This window comes from Melanerpes formicivorus, unplaced genomic scaffold, assembly GCF_026170545.1.
Source record: "Melanerpes formicivorus ecotype bairdi unplaced genomic scaffold, bMelFor1.0.p_v2 SCAF_22, whole genome shotgun sequence".
NCBI classification, from domain to species: Eukaryota; Metazoa; Chordata; class Aves; order Piciformes; family Picidae; genus Melanerpes; species Melanerpes formicivorus.
Window position 1 is genome coordinate 10,786,662 of NW_027142374.1, and position 13,105 is coordinate 10,799,766.

General features: G+C 41.2%; 1 protein-coding gene across 1 annotated transcript; it reads left to right on the forward strand.

Annotated features, from left to right (window-relative positions):
- Positions 1-16: 16 nt before the first annotated feature.
- Positions 17-11,832, forward strand: FAM199X (family with sequence similarity 199, X-linked). Its single transcript, XM_068152158.1, has 6 exons — positions 17-347; positions 3,278-3,497; positions 5,245-5,394; positions 5,727-5,888; positions 6,976-7,236; positions 8,028-11,832. Exons 1-6 carry the CDS (start codon positions 160-162, stop codon positions 8,196-8,198), a joined length of 1,152 nt encoding a protein of 383 aa, XP_068008259.1. The 5' UTR covers positions 17-159; the 3' UTR covers positions 8,199-11,832.
- Positions 11,833-13,105: the final 1,273 nt, after the last annotated feature.

Consider the following 13,105-nt stretch of genomic DNA (forward strand, 5'->3'; position numbering starts at 1 on the left):
GCCGGAAGGAGTTCGTCGCGCCGTCCGCGAGCCTGATCGCATCCCGGGACCGGCCGCTCATGGCGGCGTTCGTGGCTTGGCCGCTGCGTGAGTGAGGCGCTCGCCGTCTCCTTCCCGCCGTAGGCGGGCTGCGCCAAGGTCGTTCTTGCCTTCGCCACCATGACCGAGGAGCCGTACGAGAAGTTCCTGGCCCCCGAAGAACCGTGCCCGCTGCTCTCGCACCAGCACCCGCCGCGGGGCGGCAGCTTGAGCCTGAGCGAGGAGGGCTGCCTGGACGTCAGCGACTTCGGCTGCCAGCTCTCGTCCTGCCACCGCACCGACCCGCTGCACCGCTTCCACTCCAACAGGTCTGCCCGCAGCTCCGTGAGGTCCCCCAGCACCTGCCCACCCGGCCGACCGAGTCGACTGGGCCGCGGCGTCTCGGTGACGATGAGGGGGCTGGGAGGGCGGGCGGCGCGAGGCTGAGGCGGGCACAGGCTGGTTCCCCTCGGCGGGGACCTGTCGGGCTGCCCCTGAGGCAGCGGCGGGGTCTCAGCTGCTGGTGCGTGAGGGCCGTGCTTCCTTCCCCTGCTCCTCGGCCTGCTACGAGCCGGGTATGACTGTGCTCCGGCTAGCCCAGGTAGCCCTCTCGCATGCCCCTCCTTGGGTTGCACTTGTTTTGGGGGGGAATGAGCTTACTCTAGTGTTGGCTGATAATATTACAGCTCTTAGTGTGAGCTTGGTCGTTTGTTAGAATGTGCTTATTCCGTTCCGAGTTCATTAAAACATACAGCTGGGCGCTGTCGGGTGGGCATCTAGAGAGCTGTACATTTATAATAGTCAAAAGCAGGCCTTGCGTGACCTGAAGCAAACCTGAAGAGGCTCAGAATGAGTCAGGCGGCTTGGTGACTGCACTGATTCCTGCAGAAACATTTCCATCCCTTGCTACTAATTAAGGCCAAATTATTCTGTGTGTAATTTGCCAGAAAGGACTACTCTGAAATTGCAAATGCAGCTCTGCAAAAAAAAATCCAGTTGAGCTTTGTAGTTAGAAAATCAAAAGCAGAGTCCTACTTACCTGAGAACCCGATCCTGCTGCTGTTTACGTGTAGTTGTACATTTGAATATAGTACTTGTTTTGAGAACAGTGTTTGAGATTTCAGTCTTGAACATAAGTAGGGAATAATTTTAAGTCCTGTACCAGAGTTGCAAGATACTTTTGCTGGTTGCTACTGTTTCTGCTACACCATAATGAATAGTGAATAAGTTAATCTTACTCGTTTAAATCTGTATGAAATAATGGAAATTACATTTTTAAAGTGATAATTCACAAGGGTGAACTCTTTAACTGTAGATTCTGAAATGATTCATCACAAAGAGCTTTGATCAAATATTATACATTTTCCTGATCTAGTTCTTGTATCTTAAGATCGACTTCTGATAAGATGATCAGCAAGATGTATTTGTAGCATATCTGTAAGGTGAATGTGTGGTATTCACCACGTCTGCATTTAATGAATTCTCTACGTTTTTCTTTGTATTGCCCTTCGCTTCCCAAGTGTATTGTTCAGGCTTGCTCATTTTACAAATCCAAGTTTCTAGCCCAAGCATCTTGAGTGGGTATTTCACTTTGGGCAAGCACATGTCCTGTCTTGCACTGATGAAGCCATTGCAGATGCAAATCTGAATCCCTGGTATTCACATAAAGCTTTCTACTTTTTAAAGTTACAAGTAGTTTTAATGTGCTTCCCACTTCTTGTTAATGCAGTTCACCCCAGCGAGTCCATCAGGACCCCTAGTATGAGAAGGCGAGGGCTGACTGCCTGTGCCTGCAGTGATACTGCATACCTGGAGTGTCTGTGTGGAGCTGGTGGTACAGACCCCGTGCCTCATCCTGTGTTTTGATGGGCTGGGAACTTTGTCCACTCTTACCTTGCCTTTCGTCACTGTTTCATGAGTACTGAAGCTAGTAATATTCAAAAACATCTGTGTCACCATGCTCCTCTTCTGTACCAGTAAAACATTGTATGTGTACAAGGGATGCAGAGGGGAGGGCATGATATGCTAAATTTGCTAAAAGAAAAGGTTTTGAAGTGTCTTTAACATTGAATAAAATTGCTGCTGGCCAAAGAGATGTGGGAGTGAGTCCATCACAAACATACTTTAGCAACATGGTATGTCGCTTAAATTTAAGGCTGGTGAGGACCAGCCCTTCTGGGTGATGGCATTGCTCAGCTTTGGCAGCTAAACAGGAATGCTTTTCTTGTTAGCCAGCCTGAAGTGGATAGGCTGATGGAATGGGAGCTGATCGTGTGGGTTTGTGCGGTGAATTTTAGAAGCTCTTTTCAAATTGTTTTGGCCATGTTGCAGTGCTGTGCTGACTCATGGTTGTCTCGACCTACTTTTCTCCAATATGTAAAATAAATCCAGATAGAGATTTCATGAGCTTGTTAAATTCTGGCTTACTCCTATCAGAGTAAAAAACTTGTTCCAGAAAGTCCTCAATTGCTTTCCTTTAGCAACAGCATTAGCTAGCTTTTAAAATTAGATTAGAAGGGGAAAAAAGTGTTTCATTTTGGTGTGGTAGCATTTTCACACAGATAATGTTCCCATCTTGCACTGTCTCACTCCAACAGCATGTCCAATATTTTTGGCATTCAGAATTGAAAGTGATGAATAATGGAGCCTTGGATATATACATAATGTGTTTCCTTATTAAGCCTTGGTTTTGAGTGAGATTACTAACCTAGAATTTCTTTTTGACTCCTTTTTGTCCTGAAGCCCGACTGGTTTACTACTTACTTTTGTTTATTTCAACTTAACATGGAAGTTGAATATATCCAAACATGTGGGAAATTAAACTTAGAGTGCATTGTAGTTAACCAACCTACCCACCCCTCCTTCCCTCCCCAAAAAACCGCCCAACAAACCCCAACAACAACCAAAAACCAAACAACAAAAATCCCCCCAAAGAACCCAGAAGGTAAGGTGCTGACTGTAGGCTTCATGGCTCTGGGATGGAAATGATACTAACTGGGATGTAATTATACTAACTGTGTATTGGTTTTTGCTTTGGCTTTCTAGATGGGGAATTCCCTTTAGTTTTGTTTATGGGCCTTTAAAAATACTTTAAAATGTAATACTTCAATGTATGTACTTTTAACTTACTCAATAAAATCTTTGTATGATGTTACTGACAAGCAAAGCAGGCATAGTTTCAAGAGGCTTAAAAGACATTTTGGGGACATCCGATGACAGTATGTTTGCTACTTTCTATTTGTTTTGTCCTGTTTTGCAGGTGGAACTTGACGTCTTGTGGAACGAGTGTGGCCAGCTCGGAGTGTAGTGAGGAGCTCTTCTCATCGGTCTCAGTTGGTGATCAAGATGATTGTTACTCTCTATTGGATGACCAGGAGTTCACCTCTTTTGATTTGTTCCCCGAGGGTAGTGTCTGCAGCGATGTCTCTTCTTCTATCAGCACATACTGGGATTGGTCTGACAGTGAGTTTGAATGGCAGGTAAATTAGTTCCACTCTATTTTGTATAGACTGTTAAGTGCTTGGCTTAGCTTCAATTCAAAAAGTCCTCAGCGTTTGTTTCTAACTACTCAAGAGTAGATATCTGAATCTTCAGCGATAAAGAAAATGTTTTGTTCCATTTGATTCCAGAATCCTTAATCTGGAGGAGAGCCTGAGGGTCAGTTCTTCAAAGGGATGCTTACATATTATGGTAGTTTGCTTTTAGTGATCAACATATATCTTGTAGCCACGACTTTAGATCCTTTGTGCTGAGGATCTGCCATGCTGATGAAATCTGGTTACAGATGTCTGCTTCCAGTGATCTGGTTGAATTAAATCTTCCTTTGGAATGGATCTGGCACCTACATGAAGTGTAGAAGCTCTTGCCATATCCTATTTCTGTCTTTTTTTTTTCCCCCCTGTGCCGAGAATACAGAGCTTACTTTGTCTCACCAGGATGGGAAAAGTGCAAAGGTGAATCAGGTCCTTTTTTCCTAGTGTGTGTTGGATGCAGTCCTCGCCAGGTGTCTCTGGTTTGTGGTAGTTGTCTGTGTTCATCAGTTTTTCAATTGTGATATGCAAATATTTTTATACATTATAGACTTAAACCGATTTTTTTAATATTATGGACTTAAATCAACTGTGAGCATATACATAACTTTGAAATGGAAAACATGGTGCTTCAGAATATATTGAGGAATGCTTCGAAGTTTTGCCAGAAAAGCTTAGTTAGAACACATACAGAATCTTCTAAAAGCAGGATAAGGACTGAAAACATCGTTTTCAAGAAAGTGCAAATCCTGTTCCAGACCAATCAAATGAATTTAAGATAAACACGGTCTGAGATCAGCTCTGCATTTCTTGTTTAGTCTAAGTGCTCATATCTCTGTGTGTTGTATCACAGAAGTTACAAGTGCGTTTCTGTAGGAACAACTCAGACTGGATCCCAAAGATTCAGAGCTTCACTGAGTTGTGAAATTTTAATTGCCTGATAAAACTCAGTGACTGCTGTGAGAAGAGGCAATTTCCCGTGTCTCAGTTAGCTGACAGCATGCTTGGTTGGTAACTAGCTGTGTTTTAATTATTCTTTGTTTTGTAAAACAAGTGCTCCTTAGGAGACATACTTGATTGGACTTGTAGATTTTGGGAAAGACTTTTTATGGTGTTATCTAGCAGAATCTGTGCGTGAGTAATCCAGCTGTCATGCTTTAACTGGAAGTGCATTCGCAAATTACATGTCAGCTGTATAAACGAAGCTAGCGAAAGTTCTGCACTTGCTTCCAGGAAAATGACAGTGATTTTAATTGAACTGTCTTGTGTGATTATGGGGTGTGGTGTAAACTACAAACCTACTTTGAAATGGTTTTCCTTCCAACTAGACTTGCGCTTTAAAATGGGAGCTTTGATTTAGGTTTGGGTTGTAATGGACAGTTTGCACAGGCGGAGGAGGGAAATAGTTGAAATGTTACATCTGCATTCTGCTGTTTTCTTAAATGCAAATTTTTGAGAAGAGGATTGTGAGAGTATAGAGGATGGTGTGAAGGGAGTTTGCTGCAATTGCTACACGTTGGAACGTTCAGAGGAGTACTGCAGGGCTATGAGTACTTATTAAGTAGTTGTTGGGAGAACACAGATGAGCCCTGCTTTGCTAATTGACAGAATGTTTTGAATCGTTAATAGTGTTAGAGTGATTTTAAATCTGTCTGCTATATTCTAAGGCTTTGTTCTTTCTCTTGCATATTACAAGTTGCCTGGCAGCGACATCACAAGTGGGAGTGATGTACTTTCTGATGTTATACCTAGTATTCCAAGTTCTCCCTGTCTGCTTCTGAAAAAGAAAAACAAGCACAGGAATCTTGATGAGCTTCCATGGAGTGCCATGACAAATGATGAACAGGTGAAATTGACTTTTTTCCTATGTGAGAAATGTAATATACAGAAGAACTTTGAGTTAGCAACCAGTATGCCTTTTAAGATGTGGTGCTGTAATGTAGACCTATGCAGTACCACTTGATTCGTGAAATGAAATCTTCTTGTCTTTCACGTCCATACCAGGCATTTTAATGTGTACTTGGGTTTGTACCCTGAGTGTCTGAGGGTCTTCAATGGTGCTAGAATCATAGGAAATATGATAATTGAGCACATTCTGTTCTGTGTGCCCTTCCTTTTTCTGTCACTCAATTAGGATCAATCGTACTTTAAACTGCCCTGTCTTTCTTTGGATCCTAGGTTGAATATATTGAGTATTTGAGTCGCAAAGTCAGTACAGAGATGGGCCTTCGAGAGCAGCTTGATATTATTAAAATTATTGATCCTACTGCACAGATCTTGCCTACAGATAGTGAATTCATTATTGAATTGAACTGTCTCACAGATGAAAAACTGAAACAGGTGAGTTATGGTTCTACATTTGATGTTGGGGTTTCGGCATCTGATGTCTTGCAAAATCTGTTAAGAGTTGTTACTAGTTTATATAAACAATCATTAGATACAGGGGAATTCATTAGAGCACAATATTGTCAATGAGGGAAAATAGAGTTCAAAAGTATATTGTATGTATTAAAGTTTTGTACACAGACAGTGGTTGTATGTTCTTTCTGTTAAGCCTAAGCTGACTTGTATGTCATGAGTTATCCATTGTGTCCAGTACTGCTTATGACAAAGTGTATTCCATATCATGACCATCAACTATATGAGGATCTTCATTTGCTCACTGAATATAAACTAGCATTTAAAACTCCAAAGGATTGGAATTCACTGGGGAAGACCATAGATTTTGTGTGAAAAGAAAGCTAGAAAAAGAGGTACTAATGATGTTACAAATGATAACAGGGGACAGCTGATTGATATGGTAGGTGTATGCTGTTGTTGTCTTAGTCTTTCTGCTACTGTGATATGTTGGCAAATGATGCGGTATCCAAACAAGCCAGCTCCTCAGTGCTACTTCGAGGTTGTGAATACAATGAAGACTGAAATGGAAAACATTCACTGCTTTTATGGGCTTGGCCTATTTCATATTCAAACATTTTGTGAGTATCATCTTAAAGTAGAAGAGTATTGCTGTCGTTATGGCTGCTTTTGTGTGAGTATTCCCAGCAAAATAAAGGGGTCTGACACATGGTGAATGACTTGGTTCCGTTCAACTTTAGTGATATTCCTGTTTGGTGTTATAATAATAATTTATTCTGTGGTAGGAAACTTGAGGGGCAGGAGAGGGGAAAACCTCTCAAACCTTGTTACTTAACTTCATTATGGAAAGAAGAAAATTACTATTAACCTAGTTCTTAGGTAAATTCTCTTGATGACTGCTAGGTGGCTTAGGATTTAAGCAGCCACAGCAAAATGTTTTCAAAGACTGACTGAACTGATCTTCTAAGTTGATTGTTATTAATAGACAAATGGTGGTTTATCCAAGAAAAGAAGTATCTCAGTGCAGTATTTTTCAGGGTTTAGTAATTCTGCTGCCTTTATTCTAAAGGTGAGAAACTATATCAAGGAACACGGACCTCGTCAACGGTCATCCAGGGAAAGCTGGAAGAGGAGTAGCTACAGTTGTGCAAGTACCAGTGGTGTGAGTGGCACCAGTGCCAGCAGCAGCAGTGCCAGCATGGTCAGCTCAGCAAGCAGCAGTGGCTCCAGTGTTGCTAACTCCGCTTCAAACTCAAGTGCCAACATGAGTCGAGCGCACAGCGATAGTAATTTGTCCACAAGTGCTGCAGAAAGAATCCGGGATTCAAAAGTAAAGTTTCTAATTATGTACATGTTTATGAAGCTGACTTGTTAAGGCTGCTCACGTCATCTTGACTGGGATATTTGTACTGAAGGAGCATAGTGAATTTGTCTATTGCCTAGCCAATGCTGTTTTGTCTGTCAGGACCATAAGGAATTTAAATTGTGCTCCTCCCATCACTTCTCTTCTAAGTGAAAGGCTGTTTGTATATAGTAGATCCTCTCATTACTTTTGTTTAGAGTAAGGTGAGCGAGGGGGTGCCTCTAACTTAGTTCTTTGAATGAACACAAGGGTTTTACCAAAAAAAAAATTACTCAAGATGGATCAACCTAATCTAAGCATAATTTCTGGGTAGTAAAGACCCAGAATGTTCATCACGCTTTTTGAATCTTCATGTGTCATGAGATGACTTGGTGAAAAGTGCCTGCTGAAGTGTGTTGCAATTATAGTGTTACTGTGGCATTTGTCCTGTTTCCTTTAATTTCAGTTTCAGGTGTGAAGGAGAGGTGTAGTTCCTGCTTTCTCTTCAGCATCTCAGGTTGTAGTTGTAAGAGTAACATTTCACCTGCAAGAAAGAGTCTTCTGAGCAAAGACTCAGCTATGCAACATCACAGGGTGATATTGTGCTTCATAACTCCTATGTTGTAGTCTTAGATATGATTTTGGGTGAATGTTTACAACACCTCTGAGAATCCATTTTAGTTATTTCTCAGAGCAAGCAGAGGTTAATTTATAGTTGTAAAGGTGGATTCTGATCTGCAGAACAAAGTCTTATTTGTTGTCTCTTTGTGTTTTGACAGAAACGTTCCAAGCAGCGGAAACTACAGCAAAAGGCCTTACGCAAAAGACAGCTGAAGGAGCAAAGGCAAGCTCGTAAGGAAAGACTGAGTGGATTATTTCTTAATGAAGAAGTGCTCTCTTTAAAAGTGACTGAGGAGGACCACGAAGGAGATGTGGATGTTTTAATGTGACAGGGGTGAATTTATCAGTGTTCTTTCTAAGCCTTAAATGTATTACCCTTACTGTTTACATATATTTCTCGACCAAATTTCAATTAGTGTTAGCAGTATAAACCAGATCTTTTCTCAGATGTAATTTTGGTAAGAAGGTCTTAAGTATTGAGTAACTTCAGCTTTGAGATTAATTTTGCATCAAAGACTTCAGTAACATCACTGTCTTCTGAAAAGCTGCTGAATAGATTTCAGTTTTAAGGACGTTTGAAGTTGGCTAACGTTCTACCTTACTTGCAAGACCTAAGTCTAGGGGTGCTTTTGGGTGACATGAAGCATGCATTACTGTGCTTCAGCTTTTTGTTCTGTTTTCCACCTTAGAGTTAATATTACACGTGGCTTGTTCTATCTTCCTGTCCTATTATTGGGAAGATTCTTTAGCATGACAAAGAAAAATAATCTTTGGTGCTGTAGGGCTTTCATCAGTCTTGCTCTTGCATCATACAAAATCAAAGCACTATGAGAAATCCTTTTGTGGAAGTTGTGATTTAACTCAAACTACACAGAAAACAAGAAGCGGGACGTCGTATGCAGGGAATATGTAAAAGGAAAAATGCCTAATTATGTAGTTTGTAAGGAAGCAATTAAAAATTGGGGAAAACAACTTGCAAGCATATTCTTCAGAAAGTTATTTTGCTGCTGGATATCTTACAGTATGATTGCTACTAATGGTTGACCAATACATCTCTACTATTGCTATGGGAACACTCAGATATAAACATCTTTATGCATTGGAAGTACACCAATCTGCAATTAAGTTGTCTAAGACACTCCTGAATGTGGTTAAAAATGCTACTGGAAATAGAAGTGCAGACAAGTGGCGCACAACTTTGGTGGCCTTTTTGCCCAGAAGCATATCTAAATAGATTCATGTTGTTGGCAAAAGAACTTAGTGAACGCAACTGTGCATTTTAGTTGTATGTTTAGCTGAGGAGGTCTCTTCTGCGTGGGTTGTTGCACCATTATGTGTTTCAGAATACTTTTTTATACCTATCTGCTTTTGAAATTCCTCTTGCTAAGAAAATGAGGTAAAATTGTGACTTTCAGGTGGAGAGGAAAAAGTTAGTTTAATCTGTATCGTAATTCTGACAATCTATAAGGTAACCTTTGCCTTTATCTTGGGACTGCTTGTTACAGTACTCCCCCCTTCAGCTGAGGGAAAAATGATACTCCTAAATTTCAGTTTGAACCATAAAACATTATAAAAGTCTTTTCTAGTTCTGAGTTTAGGAAGTAATTTTTCATTATCTTGATGGTTCGTTAGTTTCCTTTTGGTTTTGTGCTTTAAGGAGTTTGGCAATTTAGTGTGACCACAGGTGCCTGTTATTGCAGGGTATAGCCCAGTCTTGCAGAGTTGCATGATCATCTTTGTGCAGGACTGCTGACTTTCATTTTGCATGCCCTGTATTTTTCTTTCAGAACTGGCATTTCTCTTAGCCTCAAAATAACCTGACCAGTAAAATATCTGAGCAGTGGCCTCCGAAAGGGCTTTGATGATAATAAACAAGGTCCATAGTCTAGTATGTGTGTACTGATAAGAATGCAGAACAACATCTTGCTTACCTAAATGTTGTCTTTGTCAGCTACTTAACATCTCAGAGAATCAGGCCTGAAGTATCTGTGGAGTTAAATTTCTCACATACTTCTACGTGTCTGGGTACCTTTCACCATCAATCTTAGTTCTAGTCTCACACTCAGTCTGTGGATGAAGAGATGTTTTAGTCAGATTCCTGTCTTTCCTTGCAATATGCTGTATGCTTACCCAGGAAAGTAGTGGAGTCACCATCCCTGGAGGTATTTTAAATGGACATGGTTTAGTGCTGGGCTTGGCAGTGCTGGGTTAATGGTTGGACTCAATGATCTTAGAGGTCTTTTCCAACCTGAATAATTCTATGAATTTGTGTTGGATACCCATGGCATTGGTCAAACAGTTGGAATTTTGGTTAAACATGGTTTTGCTGGTGTGAGTGTTGGCTGTTCTGGCTACCGCTTTTTACCGGAAGTTACCTACAGATAGTTAAAAGAATAGTAACAGCCTGCTAAAATCATGCATTCTTATTAGTGCTGTTTCAAGAAAGAATCAAACCTGTGTTTTATTCGTAGCAAAATGGAGACAGACAGGGAAAAGCTGATAGTTGTATGGCTTGGTAGATTGAATCTGGGTATCTAGGTGCTTTGTACCCACTGTAATATGAATGTGATCACTTTACACTCTGTAACATTAACGGTTCGCTTCCATGGTAACTTTTTATCTGAAAAGGCTTAGAAGGAGCACTGAAAGTCCGATTGTGATAGGACTGTAAACAATAGAGAACACTCTTTTCTAATATGATTTTAAGTACAAGAAACCAAGCTAGCTGCCTGACAAACTTGTCTGATTTTTGTGTGTATCTGATGCCATCTTTTGTCGGTTAAGATAATACCTATTTTTCTGTACCTGGGAAATGATTAAAAGACGGTTATATTATGCTCAGTATGGGGTGCTTACTAAGAAGAGCAAGGAAAGTACTTGCAAGACTTTCCTTGGCTTAACTTTTAGTTCTCCTTTTGTGGTTTGAAACCTGTGAAGCTCATTCTCTGGGGTAAAAACCAACCATCCTGCTTGAATGCATGCACATGCATTTACATCAGAGCGCATACATGATGTACAAACGTATAACAGTGGCAATATTTGCTGTTCATCTACACTGAGTGACCTGAAGCCATTTCTTTTCTCCTAACGCCCTTTCAACTTTGGAATCAGTTGATGCATTGATCTATAAATATTAATAAACCTGACTGTTTCAGGGGCTTTTGAAGCTCATTCTTGTAAACCAGATTTTCCTGGGAAATGTTAGATTAGCTGGTTTCACGTTCTTTACATAACTGATCCTGCAGTTCTTGAGCAAAGAAGAGACAAGTCAAGGTGCAATTTCCCATTTAAACATTACTGAGCTAGTTTATTAGTCCACCAGGGGCATATCCTGGTAACATTCAAAACTTGTCTATTTTGACTTTAAATTGATTACCCATGCTTACATTCTCTCTCATGGGGCTGATTTTAAAGCGTTTTTAAGATACCAATAAATTCTTCGATTAGAAAGAATACTAATTGTGATGTTGAAGCCTTGAATATAATTCATAACCAAAGCAAGGGGAAAGTGGGGTTTTGTGATTGTTTTTTTTTTCCTTTTTTAAAATTTCATGTTATTTTAGGTGGAGAGATGGGCATGGAGACTAGAGTATATGGTACTGTTTAAATTGATTTATTATTGTTTTCTTTAACCCCCTCCTTCCCCCCCCCCCCCCAGGTTCTCTGCTAATTCTATTGCTAAAATGCACTTTTGTATAGAAAACTGTCCTCTGTACATTCTGTATCTACACAATGTTTATAGAGATTTTTCTGAGGTTGTGAAGGATTTACTGAAAGCTGCAATGCTGGTGACTGATGCTGTTGACGTAAAGCTTTCACTGTATTCGAAAGTAGTTCTGTGCATTTTGAAGTACAGGTTGTAATTAAAATTGATGACAGCAAAGATACTCTGGTGGAAGTGTGTGGTGTCTTCAGAGCAGGGGGATTCGTGTGTAGGGCTTGCATGCTCACTATCCAGGCAGAAAGTACAAATTAAGAGTTGTGGTAATTGATTTTTTTTGTGACAAAGAGCAAGCCAGTCCTGCCTCAACTAGTATGGTTTGCTATCTAAAACAATCTGATCAGAGTAGTTTCATAAGAAAACAATTATTTGTTGTGAACAATATAACCCAAGAACCTGTACTGAAAAGCTGCCTGTCCTTACCAGCAATAGCTCTGAATCTTATGCTGCTGTCATCCTCATTACCCATAGCCATGAAAACATCTTGTGGTGTTTAAAGTCCCTGGTAGGATTTAATAGGTGACAGCCTACTCCAGTCAGCATGCAGGCACCTGTGTCACTGTTGTAAATCCAGATCTCATTTGCTACAGCAGAAAACACAGAAGTTGCAGTGAGTCACACCAAGACGTGCAGCGCCAGGCAGGACACGGCAATGGCTTTGCCATAATCAGTGTGTCTGGGTTAACACAGCCTGCTCTCAAAAGCCCCTCTCCCCCCACACAGATGGGAGGGCAAGTAACACAAAAAACCTCTGTGTTGAAATAAAGAGCTTTACTGGAAATGAGATGACACAATGCACAATGACCTTAGCCTATTTGCAGGGAAGTGCGGCAAAATACAGAAGCAGCAGCAGAAGCCAGCAGCCTCCGCACGCCCCCTGACCCACAGCCTGCCCAGTGGAAGAGACCAATATGGAACAGGAAGCCTCTCGTGTTACAGTCGCAAGTTCAAGCCCCATGACACTTTGCTTCAGCCAGCACTTTAATTATGAAGCTGGCATGACAGCAGGATGGTGTTGAATATTGGTAGCAGATTCAACTTAACCCATGACACGGTGTTTCTGAGTAGGCTGGGCAAGGACGCTTGCCAGCCTGTGTATTCTGTTGTCTCTAAACCACGCTTGCCCTCTGCAGTATGGAAGTTTAAAGTGCAGTATTATGAAAACTCCTTTTTCTCCTTAGAAGGCAGCAGAAAAAAATCCTGACAACCTGAGGAGAGAAAGCTGGCATGTGGATGTTCAGGAAGTCTCTCGCAGCATCTCGGTGACCTAAATTGCCTTGTTCATCCAGCTGAGGCTCATCAATGTTTCCAGAAGTTGATTGTCATCACTCATGGAACTTAAAGATGGCCAACTGTTACCATCCTGGCCTGTTACTGTAGAGATCTCTACAGAAGGGATGTAGGACAGATGAGGGCAGAACCCCTGCATATCACAGCAACTCTTGTCAAAACTGTCATGAGATCTTTAGTTATCCAGTCTGCAACTGGGAGGCTGCAGAGTGTAAGTGCAGAAGC